Below are 23,809 nucleotides of genomic sequence, written 5' to 3' on the forward strand. Positions count from 1 at the left end.
ACTGATCAAGGGCGCCGCGGAGGATGTAAGGGTGGCGGCGTAGCTTGATTCCGTTGAGCATGCACAGTACGACTCATGTACATAGCAGGTCATTGGCTCGTCGGTTTGATAGCCGAACTTGTGACCCGCGGATTATTGCCAGGTTACCAAATGATCAGTAAAAGTCGTAGCAAAAGTTACAACATTACTGCATTGCTCTGTCTACATAATGGCATGTAGTAATTACAACGGCATGGTCTGCGCGCCGATATAATTCCCTTGCTACTACTACGCTTCTCTGGCCAATCGTCTCCACCCGTTTATTCTATCCATCCATTCGACGTTTTCTTCATACACCTCGCGCGCCGCTTCCCACCCACCATCCGGCTCGTCGAAGTCCTGAAGACGAAACACATCCCCGACATAACGAGGCCAGTCACCATCGTGTTCGCGTAGGATCTTCTCAATATCCCATATCTCGCCCGTGTCCGCACCATCGAAGCTCGCCGGAATTTCCCCTCGCAGCATCTCCTTGATAAGGTCGACAAAGTCTTCGGCTATACCGTCGTCGTTCTGCCAGTCGAACAGTCGCTGCTCTCGCCGAGCTATCTCGACAGCGCCGTCTTGCCATATCGCTGCTCTTACAACAGCGTCACAAAGCTGCTGACTTGCTCCTTTGGAAGGTCCATGCAGGACTAGATTGAAGCACCCGGTTGGCATACCTAACTGGTATACTGCCTTGACCTCGTTGATCCATACTGCGATTGACTCAACTATTGTGCTTGCACAATCGTTGAAATATTCGCTTTTATGCACGAACTCGGTATACCAGACATCGACCCTACGCTCTATACGAAGATCAGGATTCGCAATGCACAACGGTATAAAAGCCTGTGCATGGGCTTTTGATCGAGACACGCTCAGCCGGTCCTCCTGGATAATGATCTTGCGTAATTGCCTGCATATGTTCGGAGAAAGCCTCTCGATAAAGCGAGTAGCTACTGCAGCTGCTGAGAAGTACATGAATGGTACCCAACAGTCGTAAAAAGGCGGCTCTGGAGGCACTTTGGGCCACGGAGGCAGGAACTTCAAAACTCTTTTGAGCTCAGTGCGGTCTGGAATCCACCACGCTTTTGGTTTCCACTGCAAGACAGTCATCTGAGTTTCCTTTGAGTAGCAGGGCGTATCCTCATTGTCGGATTCGTCGGATTCGTCGGAAAAGTAATCCTCATCCTCAGAAGGCAAGTCCTCGTCATCTTCCTGGGGACCCGTCGCCTTTCGTGAATCTATATCGTACTCTCTCGAAGTCAAATAGGAAAACTCCGGATATGTCGCCATGATCTCTACCAAGTCTTGCAGCACAGATTCATCATCGTAAAAGTCTAGGGTCTCCACCGTGGGTAGAAATCCATATCGCAAATTGGTCCTCTTGGTTCTTGAAACCTCTTCCGTTATTCTCTGTACTGCAAGACTCCATGGATATCGTTTCCTCAGCTCTTGCATGACCTCCACCGAGATGAGGCTGTGAGCCCATTGTACCATGTATCTCAATCGACACCCACGGTCGCCGAGAAGAAGCTCGTACATGAATGCGTTCGTGGGATGGCCAGTAATATCTGGCGGACTGAGCATGGTGCGGAAAGTGATGTCGTTCGTTTTGAATGCCACTCCATCCATCTCTTTCGCGATCCTCTTACAAGTGTATCGCAGACTGATTCCAACCGCGTCCCCGTTAGTCGCCCGAAGAGTCTCCGAAGCCGTGCGATGACTGTATCCCTGCTCTTCCCAAACGTAGTGATAATACACCTCGTCGCGTAGTTCTCGAGGAAGACGAAAGAATACCGACTGATGCTGGTCCATGATCGTGGGCTTTTTCGACTGCATCTTGACTTAGGAAAGTTTTTGTATGTCGGAGAAATGTGTCGCGCGAAGCTTTTGATGTTGAGCTGAGAGTGTGTCCCCCATGGTAGCGAAAGGGCGCTGCCAAGGGCGCAAGGGCGATGGCGTACCAGAATTATCTGGAACACAGAAGCGGTACAGCGAATATCAATGCATGTAAGTCTAAGACTCAACAGTACCTCGGTGACTAACCGAATTGTACAAGGAAGATCTGAAAAGAATAAACATAGTTTAGATGGGTGACATACATCGTTATAGAGTGTGATGACTGGAAACGAAGATAAGATATCATAACTTCATCGGCCCGAACGGCTTCCTTGTCACTCATCTTCCCCTTCCATGAGTTTGTTAAGCCATTGCCGACGATGTTGGTGTATTCGGCCCATCCGTCCTCTCTACCTAGTCGGATGCATTCACCTCACTCTGCTCCAGAAGCAGTTCGTATCCCTCCATGTATTCTGCCCAGTCCAGTCGAACAGAGTCTCTGTGTTTCCACGCCCCAAACCGCTCCTCACATGCAGCGCGCCAGCCTTCCGCTGGCTCTTCGAGGTTGCGAATTTCGAAAACATCTTCCAAGTCCTCAGGCCAATCGCCATCTTGATTTCTCAACAGCTGATCGATATCCCAAACCTTCCCCATGTCTGCGTCGAACCGAGCTGAAATCTTCCCTTCCATGACCCCCTTGATCGCATCTGCGAAGCCTTCACCAAGCACGTGGAGAGAGTAGTACCCGTGGAAAGGGTCGGCTTTTGCGATCGTTGCACAGCCTTCCTCCCAGATTGCTACCCTGACAGTGGCATCGCAGATTTGTTGGCTTGCAAGAGGTGATGGGCCGTGTAAGACTAGATTGTAAGAACCAGGCGGCATCCCCAAGACAAACAGTGCCTTTGTCCCATTAACCCACATCCCAATCTCCTTCATTGTAAGTTCGTTCCCTGCACAATGGGTCGCTCTCGAAGTACGGATGAGCGAGGTACGCCATACGTCTACTCTTCTCTCGATTTTCAACTCAGTGTTGGAGATGCAAAAGGGAAGTAGGCCTCTTGCATGACTGGAGGATTCGGGGTCACTGCGCTCATCTTCTAGTATAGTGACCTGGCGGAGGTGGCTACGTGTAGACTCGCTAAGGCGTGAAAGGAACCGAATCGCGACGGCGGCTGCAGAGAAGTAGGATCGCTTTCCTCCCCGTATATGTACCCTGTTGAAAGGATGAAGATCACCGTCGTGAGGCAAAAGCTCTTCCAGTTCCTCAAGGTCATCATTTGTTGGGATAAACCAGCTGTCAGGTTGCCACTGTAGCACTCGCTGCTGTTCTGCCTTGGAAGTGTATACGGGAACATGCTTCGTGAGATAATCCTCGAATTCCCCCCAACGGGTAGCCCAATGCTTAGTTGCCAGGAAAAAGGCCCTCCTCGCGTTAACATCGAAGTCGCTCGCAGTCATGTGCCAGAATTCAGGATCGGTGGACATGATATCCAGTAAATCTCGGATAATTGCGATGGCTTCCGCTGAGTACTCGTCATGATCGACTGTAACAACATCTTCGAACGAACCCCATAGGTCTCCGCCCGCTATGGGTCCATCACTGTCTCCCTCTCGATACAATTCCCTCATCTTCTTGACTGCCAGGTTCGCTGGATGGCGTTCGCACAACTTACGCATGACCTCGGCCGTAACTAGAGGATATGTCCATTCGAGCATGCGACTAAGTATGGCACGCCTTCCTTTACCGATGTAATGACCGAAGATTTGGGATTTCATGAGTTGGTCGGAAGGCCTGGGGAGATCGAGCATCGTACGGAAGGTTATTGTGTTAATCCCCAAGGCAATACCCTGCATCTCCGCCGCTGTTCTTTTGCAGGTATACTGAAGGCTGAGATCAATGCACTCGCCGCCATCCGTTCGAAGTTTCCCAGAGGTGGAGTCGTAGTAGTAGCCGTTTGCTTGGGAGTAGTAGTGGTAGATGTCATCTCGCAGCTCTCGTGGCAAACGGAAGAGGAGAGATTGGTGCTGATCCAACGCGTTCTGTGGTGTCGGGTCCATTGCCATGGTTGAGAGGGTTTTCTCTGGATTAAGCGCTTGCGATGAGACTTCAAAGACAAGACACAGAAGCGGCGTCGCAAAGGCTTTGAACGAATCTTATAATGCGATGGGCGACATGACCTTTTACATGATGGAACGCGAAAGTCGTTACTAGTCTAATTCGTCAAGGGCGCTGCCAAGGGCGCAGCCGAGGGCGCAACGGCGGAGGCAAACCATGGTACCCCCAACCCTTAGAGCGGTATGACGAAAGCCTAATTTTTTGAGTCGTAGAGGGATTTGTGATGGAGAGACTGCAGTCTTCCATTCGATTTGTCTAGTCGTCCTCTTCAAGTAATAATTCGTGTCCAGCATGCCTGGTGGCAGTCGTCACATATATGTCTTCGCTGAGTGCAGGCCATTCGCCAACATGGTCGTCCAGGAGCTGGTTGATATCCCATACATGACCCATATCCGCCTCAACTCTTGCAGGAAGCTCGCCTGTAACCATCTTCTTAACACCGTCCGCAAAGCCTCTACGCATTGGGTAGACGACATAATCGGAGCTGGGACCTAATCTATGCTCGAGTATAGTGCAGCCCTCGTCCCAAATGGCAAGCTTGATGAGAAGGTCGCTCAGCCGTTGGCTCGCTCGAGGTGTGGGCCCGTGAAGAACCAAGCGAAAGGATTCGGGTGGCATCCCAAGCCTCTTGAGGAACTTGGTCTCAACGAACCAGGGCGCAATTTCCTCGATGCCGTCGTCTAAACCCATACGCTCGGATAAGTAGTGGTGAAGAAATACGTCTACTCTTCTCTCAATCCGTAGCTTGAGGTTTTCACAACAGAAAGGGATAAGGCCTCTAGCGTGAGTTTGCCTGTGTGCCAAGCTTATCCTGTCTTCCTGGATAATGATACTGCGTAGATGCGCCCGAGTGGCTGGTGGCAAGCGCTCTAAGAATCGTATAGTCACCGCGGTAGCCGAATAGTACGTGTCTTCCTGACGCCACCCTCGGTCAGACTCCTTTCCAATTGCACGCGGCCGAGGAAGAAATTCGAAGATCGTGTCAAGTTCAGCGTGATCCGGCATTCGCCATGGGTCCGGGCGCCATTCAAGCATCAATGTCTGAATGGCCTGATTTGGGTATTCCAGATCTTCGTGTACAATCCTACCGTCTGTGAAAAGTCAGAGAACAACTCAATTTGACTAGCCGAAGCATGCCTACTGTCGTTTTCTTCAGACTCTCTGGTATACTCTTTGGAAGTCAACCGCCAGAACTCTGGGTAGGTGGATAGGATTTGCAACAAGTCTTGTAGTAGAGTTGTGTGCGCTGTATAGTCTATACTCCAAACTATGCCTTCGTTAAACAGTGTCCCGGAGCTGAGCCAGTGAATCCTGTCGCCCATCCTGATGAACGCTTTCTCGATCTGCTCCGCCGCGGTACTATCCGGATGCAGCTCCCGTAGGCGTTGTATAGCTTCGAGCGTGACCAGAGTATAGGACCGTTCAAACATACGTCGGAGAGGTCGTTCTCGTTTACGGAGAAGATGATTCCATAAGAGCGCGTTCGAGAATTCGCTACCAGGTTCGGGCACATCGAGCTTCGTACGGAATGTAACCCTGTTCACCTGTAGAGCTAGACCCTCCATCTCGCTCGCAGTCTTCTTACAGGTATACTGCAAACTTAAATTGATCGGACGTCCGCTAGCCTGTCGAAGCTTGTCAGACGTGGCATCGTGGTGGTAGCCGTCTTCCTCAAGGACATAGTAGTGGTAGATCTCATCGCGCAACTCCCGCGGGAGACGGAAGAGAAGGGATTCGTTTTGTTCGTTCATGTTGATGAGGCGGTGTTGGTGTTTCGAAGCGTCGCGATGATGAGGGCGGGCAGGTGGTGAAAAGACGTCCAAGCGTTTGTCTAGTGGCTGTCGTGCGCTGTCGACGTGTCGACCGGTAAAGTTTAATCGATGAGCAGTACAAGCCGACGAATTGTAGTGTGTTTCGAAGCAAGAATTTCCCGAAGAACTTTAGATACTGACCGTAGCAATCCCGCTCGCGCGTCTTCACGGTCAGTGTTGTTGGCTGCGAGAAGTTGAAGTTGGTAGGCAAAGGGCGCGCGTGCTTCGAAGGGCGGCATCACCAAAGAACGCGCCCATCATCTCCATTCTCATCTCGCCCGTGGCAGGAGACGGATATTGTATGCGCATACAAGATATACACAATGGTTGGGCGTGTAAAGTTTGGAAAGCGGTGGTTGGAAAGTGGGGCGGGCAGTTTGCCGGCGCCAGGCGGCAGCCGGGTTTCAACTACCCAACCACCCAACCACCCAACCACCCAACCACCCAACCGGTCAACGAGGAAGTAACGAGCACTTGAGTTTGACAGTGACAGCAACGGTTATCGTCACATAATGGTGCAATCGATCGCTTCGACGACGTTCAAACTTTGCTGCCGATTCCATCCGCCTTCCAGAACGACGTGAAACAAACGTTGAACTTTACTCAAGGCTCTGCGCAATGTGTTGTAACACGGCCTCTTCAGCTTACACCCAAACTAAGTTACGAGTGCAATCAATCATCTTAGGATGACAGGTTTCAGCAAAATGACGCGAACCTTACATTCTATTCCTGCGGTAAGACAGAACCAGGTTTAATAACGACGTACGCTTCATAAAGTCATTGTCCCGTCGCCATGGGCTAGGCGATCTATCTGAACAAAGACGCTATTGCTTTGACATCATGCACACAACGACGACCATCGAAGGTAGCGACTTTGAAATGATCTTTTTAGGACGCGGTCATTCTTCACACGCTAGTGAGGGCAACAATGTGTGCTCTTTGGAGCAAGATGAAGGCAGTGAATGTCTCGACCTCTTTCGGACCCTTTCTACAGTAATTTGGGGTCAGCAGATGTGCAATCGGACCAAAACAAGGCATCTGAGCCTTCATTCATCCATCAGTTCAGTCCAGCATTGCGACCTCGGGCGAACAAAGGTACTTACACTCTCTCTACACTCCTAGCTCAACGCTACTTTCCACCTCAGAACCCTCTATCCCCGCAGTCATGGAGGCCACAACCCACAAGCTGTCAACATACCCTCACCTCATTCCCCTGCCTACCTCAGAGACTAATTACCATCGCCGGCAGCCTAAGATCCGGAGTATGTCTGACGTTGACATACAACGACTCCGACGCTCAGACAGCTTCATGAATCACAACTACCATATCAACACCACGCCTACGAGGCCTCGCCGCACCATCTCTGGATCAACTACCCCAGAATCCAAATACAGGCCACACCACAGGAAGGGCGAGCTACGATACGACTTCAGATTCGGCAACGGCTTCGAGCCAAAAGAAGACGCACGCCGCAAACATGCTCGACATAGACGGGATCGAAGCAGCGTCTTCACAGTCGCAAGCGCACACACACTATGCTCGATACCTTCCGAGCCGCCAACCCCTACATCGCCTTCGCAATCTTTCCTAGATCTATACTCACCGTCTCTCCCTCCTTCACCAATCAAGGCTTCAGATCCAGCATATGCGACAGCATCGCACGCCACCCTGACCCCCCTGGAACTACAGGACTGCATAGCTCACGGTCGCTACTGCCGTATTAAAACCTTCCTGCTCGATCTTCTCCACCTTGATCTCAAGTCCTCGTCTTCTGCTTCTACCCCCAGGACCTCAATGAGGACAAGCTGCAGTCACAAGTTCCACCATGGACGGTGCAAGAGGTGCGATTTACCCGAATCTATACTCCCGTACATTGATGGCGGATTGCTAACATCGGGTTTCCATTGCAGGGATTTTGGATGTGAAGAATGTAGTGAAAAGCATGCGTCGGTCCAGGAAGAAGACTGGGCTGAGCGAACACCCTCACCGTTGGATATCTCGGATGAAGCACCACAGATTGATGTAAGTCTCCCTATACCCTCATCTCTTTGCCCCATGGTATCACTAACATATCGCTCCTACAGCCAATCGCTTTCATCCCCATCTCCACCACCCGACCTCACCCTCTTGATACCGGCAGCGACTCAGCATCTACATCGACACCGAGCTCTCATTCCAGCTTCTCCTTCTCCCCATCTCTCTTCGAATCCACGCCACTCCCCCAAGACACCCCAACGAGCACCTCACCGTCAACCAGTCCAATAAACTACTCCCTCCCCATCCCCTACTACCGACCGTCCCGCCCAACTAGTCCAGCAACGCCTTCCCGTGCCCGCGTACCATCCGGCTTCACCGGCTTCACTAGGTACATATCCCCAAGAAGCTCTGAAATCACACCCAACAAGTCAGTCATAGGCGAGAATATCCCCGCAACCGCTGTAGCAATGTTGCAAGCCTCGCCGACTACTATTCACATCCGGCAACCTCTTTCTAGGCCTGGTACCGCTATTCAGACTACCCCATCACCATCACCGCTATCCACACCAGTAACTGAGATCGGGGACCCCCTCGCGGATACGCCGACAACAATTGTCCATATCAGAAGTCCCCGTTCACGGCCCGGGACCGCTGCACAACCATCACCTCTATCCACACCAGTAACTGAAATCGAAAACCCGCTTTCAGAAATCACACCGCAACCCTCGCCCACGACAACTGTCATCCGCCATTCCCCATCACCTCTATCCACACCAACAACTGAAATCGAAAACCCTCTTTCAAATACCGCCGACTTCCCCCTTCCCACCAACTCCTCCCTCCCCAGCACCACCACCAGCCCACCCTCCTCCCCCGACTCCCGCACAACAATCCTCCTCCTCCACCGTGCCCTCTCGACCTCAACCACTACCAGCCAAACAGACACGCACCTAATCCGGACTGCGCGCCTCGTCCTCGGCCTCGCCGTGCAAAGCGCCGCCGGCCGCATTCCAGCCGCCATTGCGGAAAAGGTGTCTGCGCAGCTGTTTCCTGAGGAGGGGCAGGAAGTCATGGGGAAAGACGAGTTTGAGGTGTTTGTACAGGGGGCGGTGGAGAGGGGTGAGGTTAGTAAGGCTAGGGGAGAGCAAATTTTGGAGTTGGTAAATGCGGAGACTAGTTGGGAGGGGGATGGGGATAGTAGTGAGGATGTGAGTGAGGAGGAGGGAGCGTAGAGTCGAGATGTTGCGATTGGTTCGAGGCGCCTGGAGAGAGGGAGTTATTGTTGTTCTGGGAATACCCGGCGTTTATGCTATTCGAGATACCATTAGAAAGTGGGCGCTGGACGCGAAGTCACCTTAGAGACTTGAGAAGAATTCATAATATGTTAATATTGACTCGCTAGACCTCCTTCATGACTCGAAGTCGCGCACTTATTCCTCCCAGAACGCCTTATATGATATCTTGATTCATTCCCAAAACATGCCTTCAGTCCTACCACCAAGACATTCAGTCATCTCAGTCATCGCACCTCCTCATTCTCTGCTCATGCAGTCTAAGACTCTTTACATGGCTCGCTGACAAGTGGTCTAGGATCGCGTCGTTCTACTCGTCCTCCATGCCTTCCAGTAGCGTGTGCTCGAGAACGTCGCTTAGCGTCACCATGCCCTTGAGCTTGCTGTTTTCGTCGATGACGACGAAGCGGTGGACGCGCGACCTGCGGATCGTGTCGTATAGGGTGGACATGTTGTCGTTGAGAGAACAGGTGAAAATGCCGGGGAAGTCCTGGGATTGTTAGAAGAGTAAGTTAATGGAGATGGGGAAACGTACGTCTGAGCGCTTCAATAGCGCGTCGCCGACTGTGAGATTGAGGTCGTCGTATACACCGCCCTTGATAAGTGCAATGACGTCGACGGCTTCAAACACGTTCAGCACCGTACCTGGTGATATTAGCCAAGTTCACCGTAATCCAGCACTGCCACCTACCGGCTCTGTCCAAGATGGGCACACTTGATATGCTCTTCTTAACAAGCATGTGAATGACGTCCATGACCGGTGTGTCCATCGATGCAGTCGCGAGATCCTCGTATGTACCAACATTGAGCTCCTTCAGCGGCTTCCGCAGCTTCTGCGTCTCCTTGACGTTCACGGCGATGAACTTCAATATACGGTATTGAGTAATGACGCTAACGACCATGGTTCTACGTGTCTCGTCATCGCTGTCGACAATGGGGATACGCCGGGCGCGCGACTCGAGCATCTTGCGGCATGCTTCGTATACGGGTCGGTCGGGGTGGATGGATATGGTTTCTATGGGTTTGACGCCCAGAGATCTCTCGATGTCTGTCTGTGTGAGCTTGTGTGCGGTATGCGAAGGCGAGCGCTTACCTCGCAGACTGTTCAGGCGGAACTGGTCGACCCGCGCCAACGCGTCTGGGTTCTGCCAATAGTACTGTATGACGTTTATGTAGTCTGATGTTGTGAGGAGTCCGGCAAAGGTAGATGACTTGGAGTCCCATAGCGGCGCTGAGACGATTCCTACACAGACCGTCAGCTCGCTCTTGCTTCTATATCCAATGTCGGAGCTCACCATTCTGGTTCAGTATGTTCAGACTCTTCTTCACCAGTAGCGCCGTGTCGAAGACGATCAGGCGATAGCTTATAGGAAGGACATCGTAGCTCGTTCTGGCCTTGAGGAAAGCTCTGATGGTTCTCTAGCTCTTGTCAGCTACCGCAGCGACTGTCCGCGATCCAGACTTCATACCAGGCCGTCCAGCTGCTCGCGGTCAACAGCTGAAAGTTGGCGCGGCTGCTCTTTCGGGGGTAAAGGCGCTCGGGACTGTTGGAGCAGGTCCCTCGGCGTCACAAAGGCGGGTCGCGCATCGCTCGGGAGGGCGTTGGTCGTAGAGTCTGCCGTGTCGACGCCCGACATGATTATCGCGTTGCTCCTCGGAGCCGCATGAGCGTGACTCCAGTGATCCAAGCTTCGGGGGTAGATGCAGCGGGAAGGAGGCTAGTAGACGCAGGATTTCTTGAATGCGGTGAAAGTCGGTGCAGGTAGAGGCCCCACGATCGTCATTAGCGCATCGTGGACCTGGAATGTCAATGCGCAAACACGCGGGGCAAACAATGATGTAGCATACAACAGACAACAAATATACACGTATGTCAGGCTCATTGTGACTTTGCTTGCTTGCTTTGATTACATTGAAGCGCTCAGCTCTGAGATACGGCTAACCTTAGGGAATGCACCCGGAAGAAACCTGGTCCCAAAGGATCCCCAGGTACGCTAGAAATCATACACTGCCGCCATCTGTCCATGAACGTTGCACGCCGTCTGCCCTTCCAAGATATTCGCCCCATTCATAGTATCCATATGCCAAGTCGTGACCCATCCACACTATGCGTCGTGTTTCCTGGCTGCCTTTGCAGCGTCCAAGTTGAGCTCAGGACCGGGCTCAGCCTCGGCCTCCTCCATGATAATCTCCTGCGCCGCTGCTTCGACTGGCATCTCTGGCTCGCCGATTGACTTCTTCGCTTGTGCCACGATGGCGTCTGCCTCGGTGATGCCGCCCTTCATGGTCGACTGGTCACCGTCCACACCCATCGCGGCGTCGTTCTTGCGCTGTCGGAGAGCCTTATTGTCGAAGCGAACGACCATACAGGAGAGGTTGTCGGTCGAAAAGCGTGCGAGGGCGTAGTCGACGAGCTTCTTGGATGCTTCTTGCGGATCGTGAACTTGGCGGACTAGGTCGACGGCTTCCTGGTCGGAACAGACATCCCAGAGCTATAGCTGTTAGCAAATGTCATGAATTTGTGACTGCATTACTTACACCATCGCAAGCGAGAATGAGAAACTCGTCCTGCTCGGCCTGAATCACAGTCTCAGTGGTGTACGGGTGTCCAGTGACCAGGTCCTTCATATAGGCATCGCCCAGTGCTCGTGTGACAGCAAGGACGCCGTTAACGCGGTTGTTGAGAATCAAGCCGCCGGCACTAGCAACACGGCGTCCCTCGTTCTCGTCGCTGCCCTTGTGGTCGTAGGAGAGGCGCAGCGCTCGGCCATTGCGGCAGAGGACGATACGCGCATCACCTACGTTGGCGGTGTACAGCACGCGCTGTCGGCTGGCCTCGTTGCGTAACCTCGCCTCGACTTGCTGTTCAGCCGCGGGCTCCACAGCGGAATCGGCAGCCTCGCCGCCTTCGCCTGCATGCTTGATAGCCGATACAGCCGCGGGTGCGAAGAGCACTGAGCCGGTGGACGATTGCGCGTTAGGTACTCGGTCCTCCCACCTCAGAACTGCAATGACTGCGGTACAACCACTGTTCTTCAAAGGAAGCTTCTCCAACTGCTGGTCGACGACGGTGAAGGTCTGATCGAGCAGCTCGGGTATCGGGGTGTTGGGGTTCTTCCGGATTGTCTCTTCCAGGATCAGGTGAAGCTTCTTTCCACACCAGTCGGCAGCAAAGGTTCCGGCGTGTCCGTCGAAGATGGCGAAGTATCCGTTGTCCGTCTCAACTACGGCTTGCGACAGAGGGTCCGACTGAGTGGAGCTGGCGTCGGAGATGGCGCGGGCCTTGTCGGCGGCATACGAGGGTGCGGGGGTGCTCAGGAAGTTGTACAGGTATGCGTGGGTATCCTCCATCGTTCGTCTGCACTTCTTGTTCTTATCCTCTGTGACACCGACGCGGAAGGTAGATCGTGGGCCGGGCGCCGACTCGCCGGCAGAGTTGTTGAGGGAGCCCTGAGGGACACTGAGGGCAGCATCCGACTTGCCCAGCTTCTGCATAGGCGTCTGGGGGGCGGCCTTTTCGGTCATGGTGTTGTTGGAGGTGTTGGTGGGAGAAGAGCCGCCGAGATGTAGCGACTGTTTCGCGCTCGAGAACATGTCGCGGGCACGCGATACGCCACTACTCCGTCGTTTTCTCTCGGTGGGGGCGGAAGCGTCACTGGGTTTGCGATCTATGGAAGCGGAGCCGTTGCTGGTTGTGTTTGTCGGTGCAGCAGCTGCGTTGTCCGTCGCTGGGGCTGCGGGTTTGGGCGCGTCATGGTTGGCAGGGGTGTCGACGGCGGGACTCTCGTCGTCCTTTGCATTGCCAAACATTTTCGAGAGCAAGCCTCCCTGGGCGCTCCGACGCCTGTTACCTGCCAGCTTGGAGGATGGCGCTGGCGTTTGGAGACTGGGTAGTGGCGGCGATGCAGATGGGGCGGCCGAGGCGGCGGCGGATTCGCGGATGAGATAAGCGGGGCTCGAGGGACAAGAATGTAGGAAAGATGTAGACGGATGCAAGGGGAGGAGTCGTGGGAGTTGTCGGTGCTAGGTGTGATGACGTCGAGGGTGTATGGCGGGGCGAGCAGCCGGAAATATCAATTGGCGCAAGAGAAGGCTTGACACTGCGAAAAGATGACAAGGCGCGGGCACGTTCCAGGGTTGAGATTGGACGATCGTCGAGATAGCGTGGGCGGATAGGTAGTGAGTGGCAGACAGCGCGAGCAATGGGAACCCGACTGCTTGTTGTGGAAGTGCGGGGATCAATTGTGCAGGTACTCGACTCACCAAGGCGACCCCGCTAGGTACTGCGCGGGTGTGAATGGAGGCGACGGCGCAGGCCAAATACACGGTCCTGTGACTCTGCTATATCACCAAAGGCTAGCATACCCAAAGCAAATCCAGGGTTTTGGGCTGCGGATCAGCACGATCTAGGCTCACGCGCATGCAGACCGGCGCGCACGGTGGAGCCGGCTTGAATTGACTAACATGTCTATGTACAACCGCCGGCCATGACTATCCCGCAACATGAAAAGCGGAAATTTGAGATCATCAGATCTTCATACGCATATTGCACTGTCTCTTGACGTGATCAAGAGTGAACCCTCTATTCGAGCCGTCGGCCTGATATCAATGCATGCTGACACCGAGCCAAGAATGCTGCGCGGGCATGGCGAAGTTGCTTCTGGTACTAGCACTTCACCTCACCTTCTCAGGCTGTCCAAGCGTGCCTGGAGGTCGTCGTCATCAGGGTCAGCTCCGCCGCCGCCAACAGCCTGCGCCACCCTAGCTTCAGGTACTGCGTTCTTCTGCAGTCCGCTGGGCGTCTCGCCAAGCTATGCGACGTTAGCGATTGCGGTCTTGGTAGTGATAGAGTACTCACAGCCTGGCCAAGATCGATGCCTATCTCATCCAAGACCTGGTTGACGACGTCTTCGCTCTCCTCTTCGTCTTCCATGCCAGTGGCATCGTCTATAGCGTCGTCCATCATCTCCTGCCGCTGGTCCATGATGTCGTTCTCCTTCTCAAACTCCATGGCAATCCGTTGGAGCGCGGGGAGGTTCATCTGCCTGTTCATACTTCCGAGCAGCGCTGCCCATGTTAGACTAGTCTAGTGAAAGGTGTAGATGTATACTCACTTGTGGCGCCCTTCATAGATTGCATCATCTGCTCGTTACTGCGTACGGTCTGCCTGGAGTCAGCCATGTCCGCCCCTAGTAGGCATCCGCCATACCTGTATCCTCAGCGAAATCGCCTGCAGTTGTGTGCGCATCTGGTAGAACTTCTGGATGTATCTTGCGTACGTTAGCCATGTCCTATCAGCAATGCGACAGCGGCTCGGCATACCGCCGTGTGCGCACCAGGTCCTTTGCCTGGATGCGCAGAGGGCCCATCTGCCCATTCTTTGCGCTTTTCTTGATATCTGCGACTAGCTTCTTCTCCTGGTTCTCAAGCTTCACGCGCTCGCGGTCTAGCTCTCGCTGCGTCTTCTCGAGTGCGCGCTGGTGTTTCCGCAACCGTTCCGCCGGCGTCATACGCTTTCCGAAGGCCCATTCTACGATCTTCCAGATTTGTCAGCATGGGCTATGTATACGAGTAGGTATACATACGTTCATGGTCGCGACTAGATTGGGCGAGGTTTGTGGAGGATCCTGGGGTAGACTTGGAGATGTGGGTGCGGCGGGTAGCGCGACACGACCGACCACTTCGTTCAGATTACAAGACTAAAGGAAGAGACCAGCTCTGAACAGGCGAGTGTTTGTACGGGAGGAGATCGGAGACGTCAAGTTGCAAAAGTGGCTGCCTTGCCCGATTATGTCATTTGATGTTCGGCCGGGTTGAGGCGTGGAGGGCAAGATACGCAGACGCAGGTATGGCGATGCCGAGCCTCGAGGGAATTATCTACCACTTGCCCTCCTTTAAGCAAGCGCCATTATAGTATACCAATTCACCCAAATAATTCACTCACTGAACAGCGCCCAGCCAGACGTGCAAAGATTGACGTGAAATCGCTGCACACGTGTATGCCGCGGTAGTGCCCTGGTGGGCGTGTAGCTGTCACGACAGCCAATCCCTGTTTCGGTGCGAGGTGGCGTGTGCACACCAACTCTGACGTTGTCTCAGCATATTCTTTCTCGACACCGCCTCTCTCCACACCAACACATCCGCCCCTCCGCATCTATCACGACATGCGCCCCTCCTCATAGCGCAACCCCCCGAACCACCTCGATGAATCCCGATCGACGCAACGGCCGACCCTCCTCGCCCGGCGAGTCCTCCAGCAGCGGCCGCCGTGGCCAGTCCGACGACTTCGTCCCGCGCCGGAATGCTGGACCAGGATACATGACGGTCGGCGGCGGCAGCACCACGAGCGACGCCGCCGCCCGCCTCGTCTCGATGCTCGACGAGGACTCTGGCTACGGCGGAAGTATGCAAGACGGCGAAGGCAGCGGCATGAATTGGCGGTCTAACATTGGCGAAGACAGGCCATCACCTATGCTGTCTGCCGGGTCAGGGAACGCCGAACACGAACGCCAGCGCAGCCATGTCCTGCAACTGCGCTACAACCAGAACAAGAACGCCCTCGGCCGTGCAATTGCTGGCACCATCGAGACGCTGAAGAGTTTCCAAGAGATGAACCTGAAATGGCCGGCCCACTACCCCTCGGTCCAGGTGGCAGAAAAGCAAAAAGCACATCTCCGCAACGAATCACGGCCCGGCCTGCAGCACACGCAGTCTGCCATGGGCAATTTCGACCCCGACATGCGCTCCCCCGAACGACCGCGAGGACCCCGCCGAGCGGGCACGACGATTGGAGACGACTTCGGCGAATCGAGCTCAGCCGCCGAACAGAAACGCAAGGAGGAGCCCAGACTGGTCACACCACAGCTGGCTCACGACTTCTCCGTCTTGAAGTTGGAACTGCGCATGGGAGGCCGGAACCAGACAGACCTGGTACACTCGCTCGAGAAGAACTCTGTTGCCTCTCTCCTTGACGGCCAGATCCAACAGAGCATACGCCACCTCTTCTCTCTCAAGGAGCGTATCGAAGACACATCGAGCAAGGTCCTGGTTACCGGAGATCTCAACGCTGGAAAGTCGACCTTCTGCAACGCCCTCCTCCGACGCAAGGTCCTTCCCGAAGACCAGCAGCCCTGCACAAGCATATTCTGCGAGGTGCTTGACTTCAGAGAGAACGGCGGAGTAGAAGAGGTCCACGCGATCCCCATCGGCTCGACATACAACCGCAACGACGAGAGCACCTATGTTGTATTCGACTTGAAGGACCTTGAGAAGATCGTCATCGACAACGACCACTTCTCGCAATGCAAGATCTACGTCAAGGACATTCGGGACGTGGATGAATCTCTCCTCAACAACGGAGTGGTTGACATCGCTCTCATCGACGCTCCGGGTCTGAACGCCGACTCTCTCAAGACAACCGCCGTTTTTGCCCGCCAGGAAGAGATTGACGTTGTCGTCTTCGTCGTTTCTGCCGCCAACCACTTCACCGAGTCCGCCAAGAACTTCATCTTCACCGCAGCGCGAGAGAAGGCATACATGTTCATGGTGGTCAACGGCTTCGACACCATCCGCGATCAGAACCGCTGCCAGGAAATGATTCTGAAGCAGGTCGCTAATCTCAGTCCCGCCACATTCAAGGAATCCAGCGAACTGGTACACTTCGTCTCCAGTAACGCCATTCCCATGGGTGGAGGAGGGAGTCCCCCAGATGACGATGGCGACGACGACCCGTCTGACAAAGGAAAGGGCAAGGAAGCAGAGAAGCAGCGCGACTTTGCTGACCTCGAGGCTTCGTTGCGACGTTTCGTACTGGAGAAGAGGGCACGATCCAAGCTGGCACCCGCGAAGACCTATCTCCTGAACGTCCTAGGAGACATGAACAATCTCGCCACTGTCAACCGAGATGTCTCCCAGAGCGAATTGGACCGTGTCACCAAGGAGATTCAGGCGCTCGAGCCCGAGTTTGAAGAGTCAAAGAAGTCACGGACAGAAGCCGGAGAGGCAGTTGATCGTATGGTAGAAGACACAACATCAGACGTCTATGGCCACACCCGGGACACGCTCAACAACTCTATCGCTAGGGTGGCAGAGCAGGATCTTGGCATTGAATACCCTGGCCTCTTCTCAGCTTACCAGTACGCCGAGGATATCAGAGACTCCATGCTCCACGAAATCACTGAAGCGGTTCGCATGTGCGAAGAGCATGCACGAACCCAAGCGGTACAAGGCTACAACGGCATCAAGAACTTGGGTGTTTTGCACCTTGGTAACAATCTGTATGCCGATGTCATGTTCCGCCCAGAGAGGATGTTTAGGAAGTCAGTGCACGCTCTCGCCCGCCAGGTCGACATCGACATCGACCTATGGGACTTCTTCGATGTTGCCAGTCTATGGGAACGACAAGAAAAGGCTGCCGGTGCTGGTATGGCCATGACTGTTGCCGGTGTAGTAGGTGGCAGGTTGGTCGGTGGCGTCGGCTGGCTAGACGGTGCCCTCGGTGCTGCAAAGGTGATGGGTACGAGCAACATGAGGAGACTGATCATTCCCGGTCTCATCGCTGGTGGTAAGCACATCCTTTCGCCGTTATCTGATCTATGCTAACGTCTCTAGTTGCTCTCGGAGTATCATACGTCCTGGCTTCCGTGCCCAAGTCGCTACCTCACCGTCTCAGCGCAAAGCTATCTCAACAGCTGTCAGCGATCGACTACACACACTCCAACGCCCTTCGCATCAGCTCCGAGGTTCGCCGCGCACTCAAGGGCCCTGCTAACGATGTGCGTATCGGTCTGCAGAGGAACGTCGAGAAGCTCCAGTTGCAGAAGGAGGAGACAACGAAGCTCAAGGCGGAAACCGAAATCGCTCGCAAGTACTTCGGCAACCTCGTCCGCAGCAGCAACGACCTGCGCCAGACTGTCCAGCGTGTTGACCTGGAGGCCGCGCCACCAGCGATTAGCAGCCCGATGCAGTAGATGTTATGCCCTTATGCTATTTGAAAGAGTCACGGCTTACGCGTACGACGAAAAGGTTCAGCATGGAGGCGTTTGCAGGTGTTTACGATAGGCCATGATAAAGTAATCTTGCCTGCTTTCTCGGTGTACATAGAATTGACCCAATACCCCTCTTGCCCTTTGGCCGAAATCGATAGATAGATACATCCAAACTCTGAACATGTGAAATGATGATAGTTTTGAAAGCTACTTTTTGCCAAGCTGTCGTGCGTGGACCCTGTACGTTGATAGCAGACACGCGTGAGTCGAGACCTCGGATCTGCGCACGTCATCCGTCCAACGCTACCTACCGTTGCATTCCCGCCTGCCTGCATCCACCCGCTCCATGGCGGCTCATGCACGACCGAAACCGCCCTGATGGAAACTAGAAGAGACCCTCGATCCTTCCTCTTTTTTATAATCCTGCTGCTGCTCATCAACTCGCCCGAACAGCAACAGCCAACCTTCAATGCGCGCACCCGCTACCGAGAGCTCATCGAGCGCGAATACTACCAACTCGATATCCTGAATCGGACGCGATACGGCGATTTCAACCCAAGAAAAGACAGGTGGCTCAATGTCACTGGGCTACGGGATGAGGATGGCTTTGCGTGGGACTTGCTGGACCCAGTGAGGCAAAAGGCAAAGGCGCAGTCTGAGCGACTACTGGGAGATGGGTGGAAGCGCATGCTGGATGGACCGCTGCAGGAGGGGGAGGCTGGCATGCCGGTATACAAGAATCTGTCTGGCTACGTGCAGGGAGAATGGACGCGCTCGCCTCTGAGTCGCATACGGCATCCCAGCGACATGGGCAACGCCTCGGCCATACCCGACGATCCCTTCGGAAACATGGCGGTATACGACAGGAACTTGACCGGTGCAGGTGGGCCATTGCGGATACACGTCACAGAGCTAGAAGACAGAATGCGGAGAAATGCGAACAAGACGATATCAGAGATCAGCGCGAAAGTGGTCATCGGAGACAAAGATAGCTTTGGAGGGAACTGGTGGGAGTTTGTCGCACACGGCGTTCACTTTATGAAGAGTGGAACCGCTGTTCTGACTACTACGAGTGATCGGTTTGCAGGCATCTTCGCTTTGCCTCATCTGCAGGTCACGCCCTACTTCTACTCGACGTCCCAGGAGTTCCTCAATTGGACGATACACGAAGCTATAGAACGGCAAGAGAAGAGAGCTTTCCCGAACTGGAACCCCTGGACATCCGCTGCGGAGGGCAACAATGAAGGCACGTTCCAAGGGCACCACTGCGAGTTTGTCTTGTATCTCCAGGAATTTCCAAGTCAATCGAACGTCGACATGGACTGGCTCGAGCACGAGCTCCGCTTCCCTACTGGCGCTCCTATCCCACACAATATCCCCCACGCCATGTCTATGGTCGGCTTCTCTCCAGATTGTGGTTTCGTGATTGAGTCAAAGGGTCCTCCAGATTTCCCGCCATCGGAAGCCATGCATCTGGTCGGATCCAAGACGGAAGACTTCAATGTCCGCGCGAGACACGGAATCCTCGCCTTTGCCATCAGTCTTGCGTTTCAGCTGTCTTTTACCCTCAAGCAGATGAAGGAGACCGCAACGCCGTCCATGCGCAGCCGGGTCAGCTTCTATACCATTGCTATGATGGCCCTTGGAGATGGCTTCACATTCTTGATACTCATCTTCATGTACTTCTTCCTCGGTACGGCACAGTTGGCGCTCTACAGTATTGCGTTCATAGCGCTTTTCTCTGTACTGACACACCTTCGCTTCTTGATGGATATCTGGTCCGTACAAGCAGCGGAGAGAGCCCGCCAGGAGCGACAACGAAGTCCTGCAACCACCACTGCGACTCCGACTCCGGCTCCCGAGGCTGCAGCTCCGTCACCGCCCACTGACGGTGGACTACCTCTGCCAGCTACTGCCGCTCGACCGCCGCCACGTCCACCTACCCCCATCATCATTGCACCAGACCAGGACGACCCCGACGAAGACCTCACTCCAGAGCCAAACAATACGCCCACCCCGGCCGGCGCTGCGACGACAAATGCGAACCCTCGGGCCGAGCTTGGTGCACTTTACAGTCGCTTTTGCCTTATGCTCATAGTTCTGTTCTTTGTAACAATACATTTCGGAACTGCTCGCACAACCTACCGCGCGATCTACTTCGACGTTATCACTTTCGTCTATCTCTCGTTCTGGGCACCGCAAATCTACAGAAACATCATGCGCAACTGCCGGCGAGCACTACGCTGGGACTACGTTGTAGGAACAAGCGTGGCCCGCATCGCGCCTGTTGCATACTTCTACATGAAAGACGACAATGTGCTGTTTTCAAAAACAGACTGGAGAGCAATGGGTTTCCTCGCAGGTTGGGTGTGGGTTCAAGTGGTAGTGTTGGTGAGCCAGGAAATGTTAGGTCCACGCTTCTTCATCAGAGACGGATGGGCACCCCCCGCATACGACTACCACCCCATTCTGCGCGAAGACGAAGAAGGCGCAACGATGCCTCTCAACATCACGACCTCGACAGACTCACCCACCACAATCGACGCCTCTGCCCCCGAGAGCGAATCCTCCAAAGCCTCTGGCGAATCCAAATCCAAAGGCAAGAAAGTATTCGACTGCAGTATCTGCGCCAACGACATCGAAGTCCCCGTCATACCCGCAGGGGCTGACGAGAACAGCGTGGCTGGGATGGGTGGGACGAGTATGATTCTACAAAGAAGGCAGTACATGGTTACGCCTTGTCGGCACATATTCCATACTGGGTGTCTGGAAGGGTGGATGCGATATCGACTTATGTGTCCGAATTGCAGAGAGAGCTTACCGCCGTTGTAGGCTAGATAGCTTGAATACAGTAACATTCTTCGCATTTTGCATCAGCATCATCAGGAGAGGATCTTGGGATCAGCATGCATACCTGATGATGTAGGTGACGCATGTCTCACTGTCCGCGTAAACAAGTGGATCTTATGCCTTTTAGTGCGTCTGCCAGCTCCACTTTCCGCAGTGGCAGCAGCAGCGCAACGGTAACTGCCACGAGCTCCAGGGGTTTGCACGTGGTTCCATGCCAGCGCGCAGTCGCATACTTGTGACAACTAAAACTAGATACATCGTACATTCACATTGCCACTTTCTACGTCAATTCAGTGTATGTCGGTGATTCCAAGGTGTGCGGCAGTTATTATTAGCACGTCTACGCCACAGATCGCCGCTTAGACGCTAGGTTGTAGGGTACAGCATCCATTACCGGTTCCACAGCTGGGGCTGAGCATCACTCGCTTTCTGCCCCGGTCGGTCTCTGCATACGCAAACCGCAACCCTCAGCCTCTCGTTTCCTACATTCGCTTCGTTGCTGCATTGTGTGCTGGCGTTGGTGCATATAACAACGGGTGCCTGAGTTTTTGGATTAACGTGTTCTTCTTGTTCCTCTTTCGTGTTTCCGAGACGCCGAAGGAACCCCTGGACTTACACAAGGCTTGCGCGAGGCTTGTTCCGGAGACGACTCGTCGCACGCCCCCCAGCTTAAGCAAGGCCAAACCCTTCGTCTACCCCACAACTTCATTGTTCGACAGTGCCGACCTCACCTGTATTGCGCCCTTCGACACGACGTACTCGTGCTACTGTTGCGCATCAAGTTGTGCACATTCGCGCCTTCCTAATATCACAAGTGCCTGCCCATCATGGCGGCCAACGACTACTACGGCAACACCCAAGGGCAGTCGCATGACAGGAACGATGGGCCTCTGCCGCCGATACCCAGCAACCATACGCAACACTCCATCTCGCCCGTCAGCACGCCCTTTGGCGACCGGCCCTACCCAACCCAAACCGCAAGCAGCGGAGCCCTCGGCGGCTACCCCATCGATACATCGTATTCGAATACCTCATACCAGCCTCCCACACAATATAGCTCGACGGCACACATCAACGACCCGTACGCGCGGCAACCAGACCCGTTTGCCGACCAGAACGCAATACCGCTTCAGAACCAACCGAAGATGGATGGCAGCAGTCCGACGCGGTATAATGGTGACCCAGAGTACTATGGCATGGGCGTAGAACCAAGGCGGAGAAAGAGTAAAAAGAAGAAAGGCATGTTCAGTGGGAGGGTGACGTGGGTTGTGTACATTCTTACGGCGGTGCAAGTCGGTGTATTCGTGGGAGAACTGATCAAGAATGGTACGTCTGGCACCTGTCAGTATAAGAAACAGACTAACAACCCCCAGGCATGTTAACAGGCAGTCCCATCCAAACGAAACCCAACTTCAACATCATGATCGGTCCCTCGCCCTACGTCCTCATCAACATGGGCGCGCGCTTCACACCCTGCATGCACAACATCAAGCGCGTCATCGAAGCGCAACCAGGCCCCGTCGTAGCCTGGCCCTGCCCCAACACGACGACCCTCACAGACAACAAATGTACCCTCGCCGAACTCTGCGGCATGGGCAGCGGCGTCCCCGACCAAACCTCCGTCACAGACTTCAAAGACCGCAGCCACGAACCCAACCAGTGGTGGCGCTTCATTACGCCCATCTTCCTCCACGCAGGACTTATTCATATTGGCTTCAACATGCTCCTCCAGTGGACACTAGGCCGCGACATGGAAAAGGAAATCGGTCCCCTCCGCTTCGCACTTGTATACTTCTCCGCTGGCATCTTCGGTTTCGTGCTCGGCGGCAACTATGCCCCCGACGGCATTACTTCCGTCGGCGCATCAGGATCCCTCTTCGGCGTCCTCGCACTCACCATGCTGGATTTACTGTACAATTGGTCTACACGCCGCAGTCCCGTCAAAGACCTCCTCTTCCTCCTCCTCGACATGGCCATCGCTTTCGTCATCGGCTTACTCCCTGGTCTGGACAATTTCTCCCACATCGGCGGCTTCCTCATGGGAATCGTACTGGGTATCTGCATTATCCATTCTCCTGAATCTCTCCGTGCACGCACGGGCCAGAGTGAACCCCCGTATGCGACTGTAGACACGGCTCCTCTAGCTCATTCTGCATCTCTCGGTGCGGACGGAGATGAGGGCAGTAAACCAAAGACTAGCAATAGCAAGATTACGGCGTTTGCGAAACAGCCCGTGGGCTTCTTCAAGGGGAGGAAGCCGCTCTGGTGGGCGTGGTGGCTTGTCCGTGCGGGCGGGCTGGTGGCGGTGTTTATCGGATTTATTCTGCTGTTGCGGAACTTTTATGAGTGGAGGAATACGTGTAGTTGGTGCAAGCATTTGAGCTGTTTGGTAAGTTTTATCCCCCTTCTATCCATGCCCATCTTGGGTTGTATCTGGTGGGGAGTATGGGTTTGCTAACGACATTCTTAATAGCCCATCACAACAAACGGAGTCTCATGGTGCGATATGGGAAGCCTCAATCTCACGACGACGGACGCGCCGAGCAAGAGGAGTCTGAATCCAAGTCATTTGCCTAATATGATGGCGGAGATGGCGGTGGGACGGATCATGTAGATGCGGAAGTGGGTAGTTGAGATAAAAAAAGATGATATGCGAATTGTGTGGTTTACAATCAACGGCCTCTGCACTCAGAATCGATGGAGCATACATACCAAGTATTCAACTTTCATGTCCACCAAAGAAAAAAACCGAACAGGCCTGCAGCCTACATTAACCTGGAAGCATACAAGATAGATGACCTGGCGTCGATGTAGGCTCCAGACTTGTTCGGTTTTTTTGCGTGTATGAGGTGCTTCGGAAAACTGCATTTTTCTACTGCTAAGTTGGGTACCTTTTCTCTATATACCATCAT

The 23,809-nt window shown here is 54.0% G+C and overlaps 8 protein-coding genes across 8 annotated transcripts; 2 read left to right on the forward strand and 6 right to left on the reverse strand.

The window, feature by feature from the left end:
* Nucleotides 1-267: 267 nt before the first annotated feature.
* Nucleotides 268-1,611, reverse strand: J4E93_003229 (uncharacterized protein; the record flags this gene model as incomplete). Its single annotated transcript, XM_049341169.1, has 1 exon — nucleotides 268-1,611. The coding sequence occupies one exon, from the start codon at nucleotides 1,609-1,611 to the stop codon at nucleotides 268-270; it is 1,344 nt and encodes a 447-aa protein (XP_049202051.1).
* Nucleotides 1,612-2,277: 666 nt separating this feature from the next.
* J4E93_003230 (uncharacterized protein) lies at nucleotides 2,278-3,927 on the reverse strand (the record flags this gene model as incomplete). Its single annotated transcript, XM_049341170.1, has 1 exon — nucleotides 2,278-3,927. The coding sequence occupies one exon, from the start codon at nucleotides 3,925-3,927 to the stop codon at nucleotides 2,278-2,280; it is 1,650 nt and encodes a 549-aa protein (XP_049202052.1).
* Nucleotides 3,928-4,234: 307 nt separating this feature from the next.
* Nucleotides 4,235-5,730, reverse strand: J4E93_003231 (uncharacterized protein; the record flags this gene model as incomplete). Its single annotated transcript, XM_049341171.1, has 2 exons — nucleotides 4,235-5,070; nucleotides 5,121-5,730. The coding sequence occupies 2 exons, from the start codon at nucleotides 5,728-5,730 to the stop codon at nucleotides 4,235-4,237; spliced, it is 1,446 nt and encodes a 481-aa protein (XP_049202053.1).
* A 3,640-nt stretch (nucleotides 5,731-9,370) lies between these two features.
* J4E93_003232 (uncharacterized protein) lies at nucleotides 9,371-10,697 on the reverse strand (the record flags this gene model as incomplete). Its single annotated transcript, XM_049341172.1, has 6 exons — nucleotides 9,371-9,550; nucleotides 9,596-9,705; nucleotides 9,752-10,108; nucleotides 10,154-10,303; nucleotides 10,356-10,479; nucleotides 10,530-10,697. 6 exons carry the CDS (start codon nucleotides 10,695-10,697, stop codon nucleotides 9,371-9,373), a joined length of 1,089 nt encoding a protein of 362 aa, XP_049202054.1.
* A 468-nt stretch (nucleotides 10,698-11,165) lies between these two features.
* Nucleotides 11,166-12,870, reverse strand: J4E93_003233 (uncharacterized protein; the record flags this gene model as incomplete). The annotated part of the gene is made up of 2 exons (XM_049341173.1): nucleotides 11,166-11,552; nucleotides 11,599-12,870. 2 exons carry the CDS (start codon nucleotides 12,868-12,870, stop codon nucleotides 11,166-11,168), a joined length of 1,659 nt encoding a protein of 552 aa, XP_049202055.1.
* An 869-nt stretch (nucleotides 12,871-13,739) lies between these two features.
* DID4 (ESCRT-III subunit protein did4) lies at nucleotides 13,740-14,651 on the reverse strand (the record flags this gene model as incomplete). Its single annotated transcript, XM_049341174.1, has 6 exons — nucleotides 13,740-13,871; nucleotides 13,919-14,127; nucleotides 14,175-14,223; nucleotides 14,270-14,330; nucleotides 14,383-14,597; nucleotides 14,646-14,651. The coding sequence occupies 6 exons, from the start codon at nucleotides 14,649-14,651 to the stop codon at nucleotides 13,740-13,742; spliced, it is 672 nt and encodes a 223-aa protein (XP_049202056.1).
* Nucleotides 14,652-15,264: 613 nt separating this feature from the next.
* Nucleotides 15,265-20,879, forward strand: J4E93_003235 (uncharacterized protein; the record flags this gene model as incomplete). Its single annotated transcript, XM_049341175.1, has 3 exons — nucleotides 15,265-17,623; nucleotides 17,671-18,025; nucleotides 18,437-20,879. 3 exons carry the CDS (start codon nucleotides 15,265-15,267, stop codon nucleotides 20,877-20,879), a joined length of 5,157 nt encoding a protein of 1,718 aa, XP_049202057.1.
* An 845-nt stretch (nucleotides 20,880-21,724) lies between these two features.
* J4E93_003236 (uncharacterized protein) lies at nucleotides 21,725-23,474 on the forward strand (the record flags this gene model as incomplete). Its single annotated transcript, XM_049341176.1, has 3 exons — nucleotides 21,725-22,223; nucleotides 22,271-22,951; nucleotides 23,371-23,474. The coding sequence occupies 3 exons, from the start codon at nucleotides 21,725-21,727 to the stop codon at nucleotides 23,472-23,474; spliced, it is 1,284 nt and encodes a 427-aa protein (XP_049202058.1).
* Nucleotides 23,475-23,809: the final 335 nt, after the last annotated feature.

Source organism: Alternaria ventricosa, assembly GCF_023758065.1.
Source record: "Alternaria ventricosa strain BMP 2768 chromosome Unknown scaffold_4, whole genome shotgun sequence".
NCBI lineage: Eukaryota > Fungi > Ascomycota > Dothideomycetes > Pleosporales > Pleosporaceae > Alternaria > Alternaria ventricosa.